The sequence below is a fragment of the Eleginops maclovinus genome, chromosome 16 (genome assembly GCF_036324505.1).
Source record: "Eleginops maclovinus isolate JMC-PN-2008 ecotype Puerto Natales chromosome 16, JC_Emac_rtc_rv5, whole genome shotgun sequence".
In the NCBI taxonomy this organism is placed as follows: Eukaryota; Metazoa; Chordata; class Actinopteri; order Perciformes; family Eleginopidae; genus Eleginops; species Eleginops maclovinus.
Genome location: NC_086364.1, coordinates 15,998,148 through 16,018,867, shown reverse-complemented (window position 1 = coordinate 16,018,867; position 20,720 = coordinate 15,998,148). Strand labels below are relative to the sequence as shown.

Sequence of the window (20,720 nt, the reverse complement as noted above, 5' to 3'; positions counted from 1 at the left end):
ATACCATGAGTGAAGGAAAAAAAAAATTGGCTCCTATTTAGTATAGTTTTGGTCATCGCTGCTATGATTATAACAGTGAAGTCACAAAGGTGAGGTCCAATAGGTCAAGACACTTGAGTTTTTTTACTACACATTGTAGTCATTGCTTCGTCATTGTTGTGTACTTTTTGGTATATTGTGTAAACTTAATATGAGGAGTATTGAACAAATAATCTACGTGGTAACATCTTAATGTCGAGTCCAGGAAATAATCGACTAAATGTAGCTATGTCCTTTGTTTAAAGTCTTTAGGCTAAAGCAATCTAAAATATAAAGGTATAAAGGGTGCAATGGCTTTAAACTATTGGCTTAAAAACAGATCAGTCCTGTGTGACTTTTGTAATGTTTTGTGTAAGGCATGATGGAACGCCAGCTTGCATCATCAACCTTACACAATTTAAGCAATATTGTTTGTTTACAGAACAGGTTTCCTATAACCAATCACAGTTGCCCATACAGTGGTCTGATTTGATGACTAGAACTAGAGGTATGTTGATTCTTTAATCCATGCGTTTTGATCCCGATCTTTGAACTGAAGGCCGGTGTTTGTTTTTGTGTGTTTGTGCCTGTGGATGTGTGGTTGGGAGCAGAGCGCGTGTCCTCCTCTGCGTTACACCACATCCAAGTGAATCACATTCTTGCAGTTGTGCATGCTTTTCACTGCTTTGTGCGGTTATGTTGCTCAGCCATCCTAACTTATCATTAAAGCCTAAAATACTGTATGGGGGAATTCCTAAGCTTCCCGCTAGGAATGTCGCTGCCGCATTCGCCTGGAATGCTGAAAATGAATCTCCCTCAAGGAGGTGAATTGTAGACATCTCAGATGAGTATTTCTTTTTACGAGGCGATCAAAGCAGGGCACACCGTGACTTGTAAAGGGAATACATTGTGCAGAGGTAGCCGCTGAAATAACACAAAACGTTCCAGGTTGGTTATCTGAAATGAGCACTCAGGAACGCTGTATTTAATTGAGGGGAATTTTCAGGATAATTGTCCTCTAAGTGCCTAGGTGAATCCACAATCTGCGAGTAAGAGACTTTGCATTTTAGCAATTTAAGTTGGACAACAACTTACTGTGCGGCATGTTTTTCATTTTAGTCTTCCTCAGGAACCACAATGAGGATAATTGTTTTGGCTCAGACGGACCAAAAGGGGATGATTCTTCTTCTTGTTTTTTATTAAAGCTGTCTGAAAATGAGAGAGCACACATGCTTTATTGTTACTTTGTCCCTAAATCAACTGTTGCCTTAACAATGGGACCACACGCACTGCACCACCCCTCACCACTGAGCCCGGTCATTAGATAGCAGCCGTTCCCGGGTAGATCTATCACAGTCCCCCTGACTGTCTCTCCAGGCCGAATGAATGAAACAACAGTTCTTGGACAGAGAGAAAGAGGGAGAGCATTGTGGCTCTGTAACTCGGGCCTTTTGTGAAAGCATGCATAGAGGTTAATACATCCATTATGGGCCAGACTCGTGCTTGTCTAAGCTTGTCCCATATGCAAGGTGGCAATTAGGCTGTGTGTGACTCCCCTGTCCCCACCGACAGGCCAGAGGAAAAGGAGGAGAATGCAATCATTGTGTAGTCAATTAAAGCAGAGGAGGGTTCTGCCTGGCTTTGCCCATTGTCAGGGCAGGATGTGGGAGGGGCTGCAGTGGCCAGGTCTGGTATTACCGTGCCACCTGATCCAGGGGGCTTGCCTGGGTCACCCTTCACCTTCCACCCTCCCTTGTGCAGCAGTGAAGCAAACAGAGGAGCCTCTGTGCTGGAGGTGCATGGAGACCATCAGGCGGTTTTACTGCTGCCGGGAAGATTGTTCTCAAAAGGAGAGCTAGTGCAGCCTCTGAGATATCAAATACTGTTAAACAAATATCTATTTTATGTAGCAAAGGACAAGGTAGAATTTAAATATGCCCGTTGCATGATATTCATATTTACAATGTCCCAATGCTCTATATCTGTTTAGTGTCGCTACACAGCATCATAAGTTGATATTGACTAAATGAGTTGCAGATTTCACTCGAACACCAGTCTCCCGGCTGAAAAATCGTTTAACCTAATTCCCTTTTAATGTAATTGACACAGCATTTTAGTTGTTTGAGAATGTCATTTTTAGTAGACCAGGCTTGAACAGAACCTGTATGCATCCACAGGCAGGAGCAGACTCATGTAACGGCTGTCCCCCCAGTGGACCTGTTGGCAGGCAATCAGTCTAGCAAGTATTGAAAGATAAAAATACCATATTGTCTATGTGTAAAGTGGGTTTATACCGCAGAGAAATGAGCCAACTTTACTATGGTATCTTATTCTTTTATACATACTTGAAAATAAACTGAACTGTAAATTTGAAGTTCCACATCCTCAATTTGACAATGCTAACATGCTGATGTAGGGCAGACTCGGGATGCTATTGTATGCTAACATTAGTAGCATTAGACAAAATTACTGCTGAGACTGATGACACTCCATCCAAAAGTTGTCAAAATATTCCACCTTAAACAAATCATCAACCTAGTCCCAATGGGATTGAGTCATGAATGAATGAAATGTGGCGTCAATCAATTTTTTTGAGGTGAAAACTTCGACCTGCTGGTGGTATTAGACGAAAAGTCAGGGATTTAAAAGTTATCGGGATTCGTCCTTTGGTCTCCTTCCTTTGTTCAATTTAACAAATTGCATTTTAATGATGATGACGATGATGCATGGACAGCGCCTCGTGATGCGCTGTATGAGCCGTTACAGTGAAGAGAAATATTGTCTCTTACATTGTCTACATGTGGGCTTCTGTTTCATTTGCTTCTTTCCCTTGCTGTAATTTATCTTTAGAGCGATCTCTTTGATAGACACTGAATAAGGAGGAATTTGTATTTGCAGAAATCTATTCTTGCTTCTAGTGTGAAGACATCCAAAGACTCCTCCTTATTCCTTTCGTATAGAAATTAACTCTATTTACCCTCAAGTGCAATGGGCTTGATCTAGCCCACTTCACTATTACACAAGGATAAATGCAACCCTTGGAACTGTTTTTCCAGTGGTTTTACCACTTCCTCCTTCACCGCCATCACCCACTCATGACCACAATGACATCTCTCAGCCACCACTTAGCCTCTGATAGATGGTTCCTATTTAGGAAACGGCATCTGACCGCAAACCACTGAGCACAACAAGACTGTTGACAGGTCTAAATACAAAAGTTCAGCTGTGGGAAAAAAGAAGGAGCACAAACATCCGTGCCTCGATTTGGGGGCCTCGCCTGCAAAATAGCTTTCTGGAAAGACTTTTTCGATTGCTTTCTTTGGTCGAGGTATCAACGTTTTTGAGATTTATGTAGTTAGGTTTCAGTCGGTAGTGTGCAATCCATTTTGGGGCGGTGAGGAGAAGCGGTGTTGAAAATAACTGACAGCTCGCTAAAATTAAGCTGTTCCCTTTCTGAGCTGAACGTACTGATGGATGAACTGCAGGAACTTTTAGCACGGAACAGAGCAGGTTGTTGTGAATACACCGAAGCTGCTCAGGTTATTAAAAAACACATTCATTAGGAAGCCAAAAACAAAAGACAGCGTTTCAAAATTAAATGGTAGTCATCAGTTATGCGCTGCTGGAATATGACATTTTAACAAGCCTCACATCAGACTAATTAAGGGAAAAGTTGTTAGAGAAAATTAAAAATAAATGCCAGCCTCTGTGGTTCTGTGTGCTTACGTGTGTGTTCATGTTTGTGTCTGTCAGTCTTTATCTTCTTGTGGTGTGTCCACATTTAGTTTGCTGTAGGTAAACACAGATGGGGAAGGGAGTGACTGGCCAGCAGCCACACTGTCCTTCAGGAAAATGAAATCAGAAAGAAGATGAGAGATGGAAAGTTTAAGGGCGGAGTGATAGTGATGAGTTTGTGGATACATGCCTGACTATAGTTTATATCCAGGGAACCTTAAGGTTGCACACACTAAGGCATCTGAAGATATCCCCCCCATAGATAAGATAATGGATGTCCACAATGTTTATTCACAATCCAATTAACTCCTTTTGGCTCAAACCACACACAAATCCTCCATGTCCTAGCCCTATCAGAGGGTGTGTGTGTGTGTGTGTGTGTGTGTGTGTGTGTGTGTGTGTGTGTGTGTGTGTGTGTGTGTGTGTGTGTGTGTGTGTGTGTGTGTGTGTGTGTGTGTGTGTGTGTGTGTGTGTGTGTGTGTGTGTGTGTGTGTGTGTGTGTGTGTGTGTGTGTGTGTGTGTGTGTGTGTGTGTGTGTGTGCAGTGGGTTTGGGAAACTAATGCTTCCCAGTATTTAACATAATTTTGGATGTTTGCTGTTCAGCAACTACTTAGTGATAATCAAATAAATCTTAGCGGCCTGTAGTGCCGGCCAGCTCGGAGGACGTACCTTCGTGCAGAGCCTCTCAGTGAAAATTCTCACCTTAGGGATGATTTATATGGCTTGGCAGGTGTTCCAGTCTTCTCATACTCAGCACTCATTCTGACCCACTTGTGTGCCAATTTCCACTCAGGGAATCTGCTTTGAATTTTATCCCAGGAGGAGAACACAATTGTATTTTCCCCTTGCTCAGAGATCTCTTGTAGCCTTTTATAACCTCACATTTATTTTTATGACTATGAGAGAACATGCAGTCTTCCTAGAAACACATTATTGCCCCAGCTTTTAAGACTTCATATGGTATGTGCTCAAGCTAAAGGCCTGGTAGCATCCACCTTTTCTTTACCCTACAGTCAGAGAACAATCAGAGGGAATTCAGACTGAATGTAGCTGCCTTCTGTATCTCTCCCAAAATCCTCATAAGTGTGAGCGGGGAGACGACTTTTAGCTGGCCCGGCAGTTTCTGCAGTTTACGGACACGCTCAGACTGTGATTCTTTTCTCCCCTCCTCTCATCAGCTTCAGCTTACATGTCATGCTGAATACCAGGGCTTGTTACTCAGTCCCTGTGAGAAGGAGACTCGGGTAATGCCCATTGATTTTTGTGTGCGGGCAAAGACAAAAGCTTGCACACACAGTCGCATACAGGCAAAGATCTTAAAATCCCCATTGATCCCAACAAGCGAGCGCTATCCAGTTTTATTATGGAGGTGATGTCGACCTTTGTTGATCTTTTGGTGCCTCTGTAAGAACAGCAGTGTCAAGGTGGATCCCGTCTTTTACATTTTCCCACATTATGAAGTTCGAATCTGGCTGTTGGTTCTTTGAAGTTACCCCCCCCCCCCCCCTTCTCTCTCTTATCTACTCCTTCCTCTCGAAACTTCTGGGGCTGTGATGGATAGAGACAACTGGCTGAGGCTTTCTGGAGGAATTTCCTGCTGGATTCGATCGTAGAGAGACTGTGCCCCTCTGTTCATGAGTATTAGTGCTTCCTTCAACATCATGAATGCTCTCTGTGACACTCGGCTGTAATAATTGTGGTAATAACAATCCGCAACATTCTCACATTCCCAGTGAATATCTCATTTTGCAGACTATTTTGGAACAGGTGGGAAAATAAACTACTGTTGAAGATGAAACATGGGTTTTAAAGTGGAGATAAAGGGTGAGGAAAGCTGCCAGAGAGAATCACATGCTGTCAGCAGTGTCAACAGTTCGAAGCGTATTGTTCTAAACATCCCAAAGCTGGCGCATTTTGACATCTAATCACTGTTGACCCACGAATACCCTCGATGTTTGTGTATTGTTGCATTATTCATATTTCGTATTCTGTGCAAATCCTGTCATGAATCGCGCACCCTTGGAAGGATTGCTTCCGACTGGTGCTTCTGAGAGGAGTTAATCCGCTGTGGATGGATATGTAAATAAGACCAAGTGTGTTTCTCCTGATTGTTGAGGATAAACCCATGCGTGCATTTTGTTTGTTGTGTGACGGTGTGGGAGAGACTCACCATAGGCGTAAAGACCTGTCCCATCTTTAAGTATATAATCTCCTTAGTGAACATGCATTGCATACGTGAAAGCAGCAGTATTGTACCTTATATAAACCTGCTGTAAATGCACATCACTGCCTCACTGCATGCGGACAAAATATTTGTGATTTGTGAGGAGCTTTGATTCGGCGAAAGAGACCCACAGTCCTATGTCGGGTATCTTCAGTATATGGCTTGATGAAAACATTGTATTAAGCTAAGAAAATTCATGTGAAATATTATTGACGGACATCGATTTTGTAAACAGGAAAGACATCAGTTTTCTTGATCACACTCAGTTGTATTTATTCTGAGCTGTTATTTTGATGTTAAGCTGTAAAACTGTATGAGGTCTTTTTCCTGATGGGTGAATGCAATTGAAAGGCGTTTGATTCCTTTGACATTTACTCTTTTGATAACAGAGAGCTGCCATTTGGTAGCACTTCTGACTGAAAGCCACTGATGAACGTACGCTTTTGAGTTTCAAGCACAACACTTGCTTTGACAAGGAATAGCGTGAATGCAGAATACGGCTTTGTGAAAATAAAAGATATGCAGTAATAAGTGGTAAGTGGGTTTTTTTCCAAACATATTCGAAAAGTGCTCTCGACTCCGGGGAGCCTGTTAGGATGATTGTAGGGAAGAGATCCCAAAAGCCTGGAAATAATTTCTGCAGCTTTGCATCAGGTCTTTACAGTGATTTCAGGGTTTTAAACACTGTGCGCTATGGAGTAAAAATGCCCAGGGGAACACGGCAGAATATGTCACATCAGTCAATTAAGGCCAGTGGAAGAAAAAAGGGAAAATTCACAGCAGTTTCAGAAATAGCTCTAAGAGTAATGTGGAGCAGAGAAGAGCACCGAGACGAGGGAAGTGAGATTCAGCCTACATAGCTGTAACGTGGGGGATTAATTAATACATCCTAAATATGGACCTAGAAATAGAGATTTTATGAAATGACTGTGTGTCACTATTACAGTGTTTTATTGATCAGTCATATATTAGAAATCAAATGTGCTGGCTAAACCTTTACATCCTAAAACAAGAGAAGCAGAATTGTGGGATTGCAATACAACTCGTTTCCTATCACTGCACTGTGATTTTAATGTGTGTGTGTGTGTGTGTGTGTGTGTGTGTGTGTGTGTGTGTGTGTGTGTGTGTGTGTGGTGTGTGTGGTGTGTGTGTGTGTGTGTGTGTGTGTGTGTGTGTGTGTGTGTGTGTGTGTGTGTGTGTGTGTGTGTGTGTGTGTGTGTGTGTGTGTGTGTGTGTGTGTGTGTGTGTGTACTAATCCCCCTCTGGGCATTAAAGGGTTTTCAATCATATTCTGATCAGAGCTTTTATTGTTCGTTGTTTTATTTTGAAGTTGAGCTCCTGTTTAAGTCCCTGATCCCCAACCTGTCATTAGTCATACATTATTTTGTGTGGTGTTTTTTTTTTCCAGCACTGTGTAGTCGTGCCTGCACACACAGAGGGTAGTAAGAGTGCAGCAGGGCTTTGCAGAGCCATAAGCCATGTTCTGATCCCTGACATATACAGACAGGGACTCCCAGCCATCTGGCCAGATGAGACAGCTGGATAGGCACATTCTCTCTCTTTGACTCTCGATCGTGACTCAACATGACTCCACACACACACTTTACACAGGCTCTGAGGGTCTCTGTCATCTATTCTCCAGGGTTGCTCGAGTGTTCTGGTGGTCACACATAGTGACCTCGCCCACAGCTACCCAGCTTCCCTCAAAGCCGTTCATTTAGTTTCAAATTCAAGGCCTCAGTTTCTGCCTGCAGGTTTTATTACGGACGGAAGGTCAGACAGCCGAGAGAGAGTGAAGGAATTGGAGATAATTGGGAAAGAAGGAATAAGTGAGATTAAGCTGAATGAGATAATTGGGAGATAGAGAACAGGACGCATTGAATCCCTTTTTTGAAGTTACATGGTCTTTTTTTGCTTTATTAACTTTGTACCACTGCCTATTCATAAGCAAGTAAGGATGTACTACTTTGTGTGTTTGTAAGGAGTGCATCGAGGTACTAGTTGTGGCAGACGGGCACTGGGGCCACCTCATCCCAGTGTTTCATCACCTCCCAGTTTTACAATTTTCAATGCCTACAATGTGTTGACTACAGATCACCGCTGACTAGCATTGCCCCACCGCTGTTTAATACTATTTGGGCAACTATATACTTGTTAGACATTATTTTTTCCGGCAGATGCACCAACCAGAGAATGCTTGCACTCACACTTTTTTCTGAATTAGTTTGACGAATTTGACGGAGCAGAGATGTGCGCCAATGTGAGCAGAAATTCTACCAGTAGCAACATTCTGTATCCGTCTGTTTTTCCTTATAATTCTCAGATTGACAAGTTTATAATCAAAGCATTCATAAAGGACATATTAAGTTGATGAAAGTAATCGCTTTACCTCTTGCCATTAGTTGATATTAGTGCTTTTTTTGCAGTTGTAGTTGGTGGTTAAACAAAGGAAACTAGCTCCTGTGTTAAAGCTAACTGTTGTTATCTCTTCATATAGTTTAATACTGCTCTATACATCTACTGCAAGCAAACACGCATTACAGGTTATATCATGCAGGTCTATTAAAGATAAATCCAACATGTGGTGAATGTTGCATTTCCTTTATAGTGGTCTTACATGTATAAATCTTGTGCCGTAACTTGACAGACTCACATCTTTAATGCACATCATTAAAGAAACTCGATGACTCTCAAGGGCATCCTGCTCCGATGAAAGATCAATCAATAGATATTCGCACCTCTATACTTACATGCTGAATACTCCATGCAGCACAGAGCTGATAATCATCCTCAGACTTCATATCAATTCCACGCTCTCACCCAGCTCATGAGTATTTAATAACTTTGAAATTGAAGCACTGACTTAGGCCATCATTCGTCTTATTCAAGCCGAGGCTTTTTTCCCAGCGTTATTATAAAGATTTCGCCCATCCTACTTCCCACACATGCAGATACTTCGCCTCTCCCTCCTGACAGAGCCTCACCCTGTGTGTTGAACATAGCTAAGGCTAGAACACAACTTGTGTAACATTGATTTGAAATTCAATCTAGGCAGCTTCCTTGGGGCCCTGAGACGCTTCTTATATCCCTCTCTGATACCGAGGCTGGAGGAAGCATCTTGGAAAGTAAGGGAATCAGAAGACAGAGACATGAATACACAAAAAAGTGTGTATATATACACCTAGTACGTTTCTGTATGCAGGTATAAACATATGCACATCTTTGCTTGTGCTCTCTCTGATACTTGTGCATGTAGTCCTGCTGACAGATAAGCACCCTCTGACAGAAATCTGCAAGGTGAAGAGGTTTTTATCTCACAATCTTTTATCCACGCCTCCATCCTTCCACCTGTCCGTCACCTTGAGAGGTGTATTTGTCAGTACTCTACAAGGTGCCATTTACCCAGGGTCCTGAGTTTATTACACTGTTCACTTACTATTATCCAAATCTTCATACTAAAAAAAAAAAGACTCTCAGCAATCTATTACACCATAGTAACCATATCAAATTTAAACTTAAAACCAGTTGGGGTTGAGTTAAGGAATAAGGAGGACGTTGACATGAATAGGATAAAGAAATGAGTGGAGGAATAAAAGGTGAGGAGAGAAGCGGCTGAATAATTGGTGTTAAGTACGGTCAACTGGAAAGAGGGAGTTTAATTTGGCTGCACTGTGACCAAACTGAATAGATATATTAAAGCAGGTTAGAAAAAAAGCTAAGGGGTTGAAATGATTGAATCCTCTTACCTTTTTTCTGCCTTTTGGAATTTGTTTTCTTTAAAACATGAGATACATGCAGAAATATTATTATTATTATTATTATTAATATTAATATTATTAATAATAATAATCATAGTTATCTTTTAGAATTATTTTCTGGATTTCATCACCACGTTCCTCATATTGTTTAAAGGGTTTGATACATTTTCAATCAGGGCGGACAAGTGATTAAAGCTAGTAGTAGTAAGTGTGTATGTGTGTGTGTGTGTGTGTGTGTGTGTGTGTGTGTGTGTATGTGTGTGTGTGTGTAACACCAGCATGGACATACCTGTACTAAAGGTGGTAGAGAGTGTTATTTAAAAAGAGATGTCAGCAACTCACAACTTACTCACAATTTAAACCTGAAAAACATACATCTGAGTTCAAAAGGCTTTAAATAACTTGTCATTGTGTTAAAAAAAAAACAGCTGCATTGAACCGTTATGGGCTGATAACACAAAATCCCACTCACCTGTGTGTTCAAGAGCAACATTATCAGTCACATGGTGTCACGTTTCTTTTTCACGTGATGATTGTTGGTCCAGTTTTGGTGTCCCGTATTCTACATTTAGGATCTGTTCTTTTGTGTATGCGCATACTGTACATATTAAGTTCCACTCAGATCTCACAGGAAAGTACTCTCCATGTTTTCTTAGCCACCCATCCACACACACAGGGCCAGACAGAAACAAAGACTCATGTCAGTTTGTGTGTGTGTGTGTGTGGGGGGGGGGGATCTGCTGTAGATTACCAATAGATGACAGATCTTCCGTGCACCCTGTCTGTCTCTCAGTCTGTCTTTGGCTCTCATTCTCTCTGTTGGATCAGTAGCAAGATGCCATTACAGCAGTCGGTCAGTGGGAGAGTGAGGTATGATCACACACACACAAACACACACACACACACACACACACACACACACACACACACACAATGTGCTGTCTCACTTTCAGTCAGCTGAACATTTCAATCCAAAAGATGACAGCGCGTTGTATTTGTCCCACTGGGTTTGTCTCTGCTGCCCTCTCTCTGTCACCAACGTGTACTCTCTGTTTCTCTGTGTGAGTGCATATCTGTGTGTTTGTGACACAGACAGAGAATGGGAGTTGTGGAGTTGTGTGTGTGTGTGTGTGTGTGTGTGTGTGTGTGTGTGTGTGTGTGTGTGTGTGTGTGTGTGTGTGTGTGTGTGTGTGTGTGTGTGTGTGTGTGTGTGTGTGTGTGTGTGTGTGTGTGTGTGTGTGTGTGTGTGTGTGTGTGTGTGTGTGTGTGTGTGTGTGTGTGTGTGTGTGTCTGGGCCACAGCTGTTGTTGTGTTGGCCCCTCCCTCTCACATCCCTCTAATATAACCCTCCAGTTTGCAGGCCCAAGCTCATGAAGGAGCATTAAAACTGCCGAGTCAGGGCTAACTGAGTCCACACAGGCAAGCAGTTCACTACACACACACACACACACACACACACACACACACACACACACACACACTCCTGAAGCTTCTGCTACACTACAGTAAATTGGATGTAACCTAATCACATTACTTTATATGTGGGAGTCTCTTATTATCAAGGACACTCACTCAAAGGGAGTGTGTGTGGGTGTGTTTGCCTGTGTGTCTGTGTGCATGTGTTTCTGTTGGTATTTCAGACAAATTGTTCTTGCGTTATAGCTTTTCACATCAAAACACCTGCTTTTGCCTCACATTTAGAAGTTTGAGTTTCCTCCCTGACGGGAAAATTGTATTTTTTCATCTTGGTGACCATGGCAACCCAAGCCTGTAATGTGTGGCAGTCAGGTTTACATAACACTTTCTCAAATTGGAAAGTAAAAATTGGGTAAGGAGAAAGAAATTCATACATTGTGTAAAAGCTTGGAAGGAAACACAATAAGACATCAGTTTCCCTTGTGTCGGTCCTTCTCTCTCCATTCCTTTCCATGCAGAGTGACTTATTGAACTTCGATCTTCACTATACAAAATAGTTAGTGGAAGCCTACTTTCTCCATCTCAAGCATGTTAAGACTTTGCTCTTCCTGTTCCCGCTGAGCCTTTTTAGCAACACTGATTACCTTATGATAAGGTGCTTTGTTGGAGGCATGTCTGCGTGATAAGAAAGTGCACTGAGTGCTCCAGATCATAAGGTCACCTTTTAAAAGCAAGGACTCCCACTACCTTTTATTCCTCCCCCCTCTTCATCCACACAGTACCTTCTGTCCCATGAAAAAAAAAACACCATTAGTTCCCTCCTTTGCTCTCCGGATCAGAAAGAAGGGATCACAATGGCAGCAATTGATTCATGGGTAAATGGCTGCTTCCTGGATGTAAAAGTATAGGAGGAGAGGTACATTGGGAGAGAAGGGGGAGGGAAATAATGCAACTCAAATCCCTGCTAATGGAGTGGGGGAGGGGAGGAAAGATAAAGCAGGGGGGGTGTACATTAAGTGGCCTTATCTATGAGTTTGTGTGTGTGTGATTAGCTGACAGTGTGCAAGCAGAGCAGGTTAATGTCAGGTGTGTTTTCATGTGAGAAAGAGAAGCAAGTGTGTAAATGTGTAGGGACACTGACACAAAGAGGCTTCCAGCACTTCCTGCGTCCATGGCTCCGTTGGCAGGGATTCACCTCCCCCCCCGGTGTTTGTATATGTGTGTGTTTGCTTGGAAGAACTGCAGGATGTGAGCAAAATCTCAGCTTCCCTTCAGCAATCTTGTCCACGCAGGCTTTGGTCTCAGGCAGCAGCTTCTGTCCCGTTAAGGGATGCAGGCGCTGAGATGATCATGAACATCAGTAAAACAATCAAAAGAACGAAAAACAACAGAATTCCTTTATTCCTTCACAATATATGCTTTTAAAATTAATGGCATACTTCTAATGTATCATATTGTTATGAATTGACCTTACTGATATCTTCATTAAGAGTCTTTTTTAACACCGTCTTCTTGATGAGTCTATAAAATATAGATGGTTCAATCAAAGAATATTGTATAAAACCACATGAATCATCCTCACCTTTCAGCCCCCGGTTTCCAGAGGTCTTTCTCAGTTAAGGCTGGTTATATATAAATATAGATATCTCCACTCCTATTCTGTTTCCTGTTGTTGCTCTTATCTACATGGAATTTATGTAACACAAACAGAATTCCCATTAAAAAGCAAAGGTTTGTTCTTGAATAAAAGATGTTTTGTTAAATGTTTTATGAACCGCTGTCTTTCAGGCAGACCCGGGAGCAGGAAACCCCTCCAGACTTCTTCTACTTCTCTGACTTTGAGAGGCACAACGCTGAGATAGCAGCTTTTCACCTGGACAGGTAAGCCTTATCATCATTCGTTCCTTTAAAAAGCCTTAAGATGTGTTTTCTGACTCATCTGTTTCTTGTTCAATTCCGTTTTGAAATCATCTTCCAAGAATGACAGGTCGCAAATGTGCATTACTATTGACGACGATACAGAGGTGTGCCTTAATTGCCTAAAGCCGGGAAGATCTGAATGGGATTTGGTACATGAGGGATTAGATAACGCCTCGAGAGCTGGGATCATCTACTTTACTAGGGGCTGATTATATTGATTTCCACCTGATCCTTTTACTCCGCAGACTTTAGCTGACAAGGTAAAAAAAAAAAGAACTTCTCAACAGAGGCACACTAAGGAGACTCTGACGTGATAGTTTGGGATTGTGGGGGAGGGTGATTTATGGTGTGCAGGTTGAGGTCCTCTGAGAGTGGTGTAATCACTTTACAAACACACACACACACACACACACACACACACACACACACACACACACACACACTCTCACTCCCTGTTAGATGAGGTCAGCGACATGTGTTTGTGTGGGCAGGAGGATAAATCCAAACAGGAAATCACAGGCACGCCATCACCACCGGGACATAGTTTTACAGCAGGAGGGGGTGGGGGGTGCCTCTTTGATCCCTGAAGAGCACTTTGTTTTTTGGATTGCCTGCCCCACGCTGAGGAATTATAGACCAGTTTCCTGACCACAGCAGCCTCTGGACACCAGTCTGAGCTACTGCTAGTTTATGACTTCATATTGAACTCCAGTTGCAGAGAACTTCCTCTAACTCTTCCTCAGAAGATCTGTAGTGTGCATTATGAGCACAGTGATAATAAAGGCTTTTTTGATGCTTCATGACCACATTTATAAACACACATAACGCTTCTGATGCACTACAGTCATAAAGGATTCCAGATGTGACTGTTATTATATATAAGTAACTACAGGACGACTGATGGGGCTTACGATAGATTACCAGGGTTTTTACTAAACCAGGTAACAGGGGTGCTGCGCCCGCTCTCTTCCGGTGTGCGCCCTCATACCAAAATGCATGTTTTCCTCGTAAAATTTTAAAGTGATGCAAGTAAACAATATTTCTCTTCTTAAGAAACTGTCAAATAACGGCATAGACAGTTTTTTTAAGGAAATCCAAATAAATAGGGGATGGATGTCTGGATCGTGTGATTTCTGAATCAGATCGTTTCTTTTACTAGATCAATATATGACTCAGCAGCTTTAAGACATGAAGAAACTATTATTTTCCGCTTCGCTCTAATGCATTATTTTCGTAGGCAAGTGGGCGGGGCCTGACTTTTGGCGGGAAGTGACGTTAGCACCCTTATACTGTATTGTTCGAGATAAAACCCCTGCATTTCCACTACCTACAAACCTAGACAATCGAGTCCATTAATACTAAAAGTATTATCAGATTGTCCTTCCTGTATCATGAGTTATAATTAAAATAAGTTATGCTAATTAAATATTAATGCATGCTTAAATATAGTGTGTCTCTCTTTTGTGAAAAGTGAAGTTTAATCAGTGCTACCAGTGATAATCATGTGGTGGTTTCTTGTTAAATAATCAGTTATAATGCAGCATAAATAATGATGTACAAATCGAAAGCATCCATAAGAGACATAAGTTAAATGTTGATTGTATGTAAAGCATCTTTAAGCATTAGGAAAGCACTAACTTATGTGTTAATATGTATTATCATTATTAAATCTGAAGGTTTATGAGAAAGCAAGTGTTTTTATTCACATGCATTACAAATTCATTTTGAGTCACCATTACATGCCTTGTACTAGATTTGGTCTGCATGGAAACAGTCACCCTTTCCTTAGTTTAACCTCCACCATAATACCCTGAACCTTTCAGAAAAAAGGCAGCATCACTGCTTTCAGTAATTACTTCTATTGCTCCAGGGTTTTTTACCCTCTGTTCTTCACCATATTCCCATCTGTTGTGAACTCTTTGTGACTCAGCGGTGTGTAACAGGCGGAGTGAACACGAATAAATGCTCGAGTGTGCTCTCACGAGGAAACACACACACACATTCAAACGCACACACAGGTGCTCCTTTGTCACCGGGCCCGACATGACGGTGCAGTTTACAGCTCCTGAATGCGGCCCTCTGTAGGCTAAAGTTTCTCCAGCTCTGTTCCACTCTGTGTGCACGCCGGCTCCCAGGAGGCTTAGCTTTAGTCTCAAACAGGTCAGGGTCATTTGGACAGCAAATATAAAGTGAGGCAGGCTAAACAGGGCTGAATAGGTATAGTGTTCTGACAAGAGAGCGGAAGGATAGGAGGTAAAATAAAAAGGCAGATTTGAGATAAAGGTGGAGCACAAGGGTTTGGGAAAAGTGTACAATTTACACAACCATCCACTGGACGGTTGGGGTGTATTTATCTGTGTTTTACTGTGTTGGTGCAACAGGTGGCAGATAGACAAACACACACACACACACACACACACACACACACACACACACACACACACACACACACACACACACAGGATTAATTATTAAAGTATAAAAGTCAGGTACTAACAAATTGGACTAGAAACCACTTACCATTATTCCTCTGGTGAAACCCTTTTTCTTTTTACTTTGGGCTGTCTTTTTTTAAAGAATGATTGACAGCTTGAAAGTTATTTCCTGTTATTGACGGATAATGCAAAGACGAACAGGTGCTTACCCTTGATAGCTCTCCTTGTTAGCTGGAGATGCTTTGAAAATCTGCACCACCTGGGGCATCATGGGAGACTGAGCTGGAGGCGGAAGATGATTTTGGCTGCATCTGTTCAGGGCAAAGTGAAGTTTAGAAGAAACGTTGTGTTCTACAGTAGAAATTCAGACCTGACTTTCCAATCTGAGTGAAATTATGGAATCCTCTAAATTATAACCTCTCTCTTTCTGTAGGATCCTCGACTTCCGGAGAGTTCCCCCGGTGGCAGGGCGGCTTGTCAACATGACGAGGGAGATCAGAGATGTGACGCGGGATAAGAAGCTGTGGAGGACCTTCTTCATCTCTCCAGGTAGAAACTGTGCCAGCCTCTGCTGAAAAACACTGGATTCACTTGTAAGACACGTTTTTAAACAAACTTCATACAAAGTGGGTTGTATATCTGGAGCTTAGGTTAGTCTGAGTTTGGATGTCCTGATCAGCACTTGGAGGCAAGAAAAAATCGAGAATGTTTGGCGATAAATCAAGTAATAGCCAAAAGTCACCACATGGTGGCACTGTCAGCTTTGAAAAGTCTCAAAGTGTTGTTTTAGAGTTACAATCAGATACAAAAACTCAATAAAACCCTAATTAAATGGGGATAAAACACCCAATCCAGACGCAAAATGATGGCCTTTTTTAAGTTGCTACATTATACTATGTAATAGAAGGATTTGGGGAAACTATAGCTGAATTTAGGGCAAATAGAACAGTGTGCAAAAGGAAGGTTAACATTTCACAGTAAGACATTTGTGATAAACAAGTAGTTTTCATAAAGCTACACAGACCATTTTAAACGTATCACTTGAAGCAATGTGTTGCACATGTAGAAATCAGCCTGTCAGAGCGGATTAGGAACATGATTCTTAATGTGAACATAAAAAAGGTTCAGTAAAAATTTAGTGTGAAGAATTAATTAATTCTTAAACATTTTATAAAATATAGAATTTCAATTAAATGCTCTGTATTTGAGCATCTAGCGTGTTCTGATCTATTCACAGCATCTCTGTAGGAGGACCTAGAGCTTCTCTTTGATTGTGATGTACGATCTTTGCTGGGTCAGCACTCCCTTCTCTGCCACTGTGACCCGTGTTCGAGCTGCACCTGAGATTACAAAACCTCTACCACGCCGATTATTCACTGTCCAACTATCCCCCCTCCATGTCGGCTTCCTGCTTCATGTTCTGCCACAAAGACGCTTTGTGTGCTTCTACTTTGATACCTTTTTTAAAATCAATGTGTTTGCATTTTTCTCCTCAGCCAACAACGTCTGCTTCTACGGCGAGTGCTCGTACTACTGCTCCACTGAGCACGCTCTGTGCGGTAAGCCGGACCAGATTGAAGGCTCGCTGGCGGCCTTCCTGCCCGACCTGAACCTCGCCAAGCGCAAGACGTGGAGGAACCCCTGGAGACGCTCCTACCACAAACGCAAGAAAGCAGAGTAAGGAAACCAAACATAATATGAATACTGTGACCACATAAAGATATTATGATGTTTAATAAAAAAAGTGTTGTGTTCTCAGGTGGGAGGTGGACCCAGATTACTGTGACGAAGTGAAGCAGACTCCTCCGTATGACCGAGGCACCCGCCTGCTGGACGTCATGGATATGACCATCTTTGATTTCTTAATGGGTAAGTGTTGTTAAACTGTGTATGACATCACATGTTGATATATCTCATTTACAGATGAATGAAGAGCATCATTATTTGTTTAAGTCCCCTCACATTCTCCTAACACTTTGCTCTCTCCTGGTCCAGGTAACATGGATCGTCATCATTACGAAACTTTTGAGAAGTTTGGAAATGACACCTTCATCATTCACCTAGACAACGGAAGAGGGTAAAAACAAGAGTCTGTCTTTTCAACCACTGAATCTTCTTCCACTGTAACAAAAACAGTCGCTGCCTAATATGTGTGTGATGATTTCTTCTTCCTTATTCTGATCTTTATTGCCTCCCTTGTAGGTTTGGAAAACACTCCCATGATGAGCTGTCCATCCTGGTGCCTCTCAGTCAGTGCTGCAGGTCAGACTTTTGGTTGTTAGTGAATAAAAAACCTGCTTAAGACCAGAGCCATATGTGTCAACATCTACAGTGGGAATGGACACACTCTAAGATTACTAGCACTACCCTTTAGGCTTCTCAACTTGAGTCAGAAACCTTAAACCTGTAAAAAATATGCTGTGATGGAGCTGTGTTTTGTTTCTCATGGCAATTGCTTTAGCACCACTCTCTTTTTAAAGTTTACCTTTCTTACTTTATCCATTAGTGCACCTGCAGAGTGATAAGCTCCCTTCAAAAGGGTCAATTCCACATTTTATAGTTCCTTAATAGGAAAACGCCATACAACCATATTGTGTCTCATTTCTGTCTACTTCCACCGATCTAATGGGGCAAAAAACAGCACGAAAAAACATTAAGCAATAATACATTAAACATTAATACTTCACCCTTAAAATGTGTCTACGGTGAACAAACAATTCAAAATGTTGTTCTTGTGTTTGATATAGTTTTGCAGTATTTATATGCAGCCCCATTTATTTTTAATTGCTCCAAGATTTTCTCTGGTTTGGATGAATCGTTCACCCAGGAGGCATGAAAGAATACCACTTCCTTCTTGGAGAATTCAGGTCCCAATGGGTTATTAGTTGATATACCAGTGATCATTATTTCTTTAGTGCACCTATCTATCATCTGTCTTCATGTAAGAATATACAGTTATATTAGAGAGTAAAGTTTAATTCAGAATGACTGATTGAATTGTCCTCTCCAGGGTGAAGAAATCCACGTACCTGCGTCTTCAGCTGCTGGCCAAAGAGGAGTACAAGCTGAGCTTACTGATGGAGGAGTCCCTGCTGCGGGACCGTCTGTCCCCCATCCTCATCCAGCGCCACCTGCAGGCCCTGGACCGCCGGCTGCGGCTGGTGCTGCAGGTCCTGGCAGGCTGCGTGGAGAAGGAAGGTTACGTTAACGTCGTGGAGGAGGATGTAGACGGAGACACGGCCACCCACAGGAGCCCCGGCCACAGGTAGTGAGGGCAGCAGAGGGTGACACACTACCTGCGACACAGGAACAGTGGACCACGTCTGTGGTTGTTTGGCCAATGGGAGGGACCCAAAGTCCCACTTCTGATATCAAGCTGAATTCAGTGAATTCCAAGACTTGCCATCATTGCCTCTCTGGAACTGCTTTTACGTGTTTATATAGAAGTCCACAGCTGCCATGAGAGACTGTGCTCACACGGAGGCTTTGTACTTGTTAGATACAGATGTATTTTTGTCCTAAAAGACATAAAGCACCAATGCTGTGTTCTGATTGTGTCCCATTTGTTTTTGATTATGGAGGGTATCAGTTAGTTTCATGTGTTTTATTATATTAGTATATAACCAAATGAGTGGAATTGAAGAGCATCAGGTGAGACGATTAGCTTTATCAGTATCAAGATGTATGAAAAGGTTGAGGAAGTTAGAAAATGTTTATTCTTTTCATAAAACGTGTCAGACCTGGGACAAACAATCTACAACCAGAGAGCAACTCCACACCGTGTGTTCCCTTTATCTACAGGAGCTTTTTCTGTCTTGGCATAGAAGGAAAATGTTATCACAAACATCTGAACAGTGTCTGAGTATATTCAACACTGTAACAGTAAGTTCACTTTGCCTTATTCTGATTTTGTATCTCTTTTTTTTACTTTCCCATCTCCCCTGCAAGTCTAACTTGCACAACATGCAGTAAAACGGCACAATACTAAAATAGTATTTTCCAAACCAAAATAATGCTAAGTAATTAATGCTAAATGGTTATTTCATTTAAATGAACTACTATTCTCACATGCAGGACCTGAAATATTTAGAGTTGTCTGTTATAATATCATTTTACAATGCAATGTTCCTGTTTGTATGTTTTTGTATGAGATTACAAATGTCCAAATTACTATTTATTGGGGTGTCACAAAGAATGAAAGGGGTTTGATAAATTCTAGGTTATGTTGCTTCATATGTTGGGGAATATTTACCTTAGGTACCTTAGCATTTGGAAGCTATTTTAAATGACATTCCTTTAAGTACTACTATGTTCACATGATAGGAAAACAACAAAGCTATTTGAAGTTTGACATTGAGCGGTGTCTCCTCCTGAGAGTCCTGTGCTCCGGCTGACCCGGTACCTGTGCAATGACAGAAATACAGTACTTGAATGTTTTTGGGTTGGCAGTTTGGACAGGATTCATAGAGCTGGCTGGACTCAAGTCTGAGGAGGGTGATAAGGGGGATGAAACACCTCATCCCACTGCAGGGAGAACCTCGGGCACTGCTCTTTGAATTTCATATTCTCAGTGTACATACCTATAAATACTTGGAAGACCAAGCTGCACCGCACAGTGATTTGCTTCTGTTTTCTGCTGTTGCATTGTTACTGTGAAGATCTGTTTACTAAATGAATAAAGTGTGCAATAAAAGCAAAAGTGAGGAAAATCTTTTCTTGTGCAGGTGGCTGAAGACATGATTTTATATGTGGAGAGACGTCAATCTGCACTTATCTTAGGGTTGACAATAAACAAGTGAGGATCCAAAAATACTCTACAAATAAAATGTTGGGTAGACTAAAGATATCCAATAAAATGCTACATGAGTTGCGGTTACTGGGTTGCATAACATTTAAGGAAATAACTGAATTTTCAATAAAGAAACTGCTGAGTTTTCATAAAAACTGTCAAATACTAATACAAAAAAAGAGGTGAGGTTTTTAGTCCAGTGTAGCAATACAAGCCTGCATTGATATAAGCCAATGACATGGAAGCTATGGAAAAGAAAAGAATACTATTAAATTGAAAAACAGATCCATTTTTAAATCATTTTTAATAAAATAATTAATTCAATCCAATAAAAAGGGGTGTGTCTTATTTGTCCAGTGGAGTAATCTCTTGCACATAAAGTTGGAATACAATATTGTGTACCTCTGAATGAAAAGATTGTGTG

At 41.6% G+C, this 20,720-nt stretch overlaps 1 protein-coding gene across 1 annotated transcript in view; it reads left to right on the top strand.

The window, feature by feature from the left end:
- Positions 1 to 20,194, top strand: part of fam20ca (FAM20C golgi associated secretory pathway kinase a) — a 34,153-nt gene extending 13,959 nt beyond the window's left edge. The window contains exons 4-10 of the mRNA XM_063902943.1: positions 12,941 to 13,033; positions 15,941 to 16,056; positions 17,004 to 17,184; positions 17,267 to 17,376; positions 17,503 to 17,584; positions 17,710 to 17,769; positions 18,518 to 20,194. Coding sequence (XP_063759013.1) covers positions 12,941 to 13,033; positions 15,941 to 16,056; positions 17,004 to 17,184; positions 17,267 to 17,376; positions 17,503 to 17,584; positions 17,710 to 17,769; positions 18,518 to 18,776 — 901 coding nt within the window. The 3' untranslated portion in view covers positions 18,777 to 20,194. The remainder of the gene's footprint in view (positions 1 to 12,940; positions 13,034 to 15,940; positions 16,057 to 17,003; positions 17,185 to 17,266; positions 17,377 to 17,502; positions 17,585 to 17,709; positions 17,770 to 18,517) is intronic.
- The last annotated feature ends 526 nt before the right edge of the window (positions 20,195 to 20,720 follow it).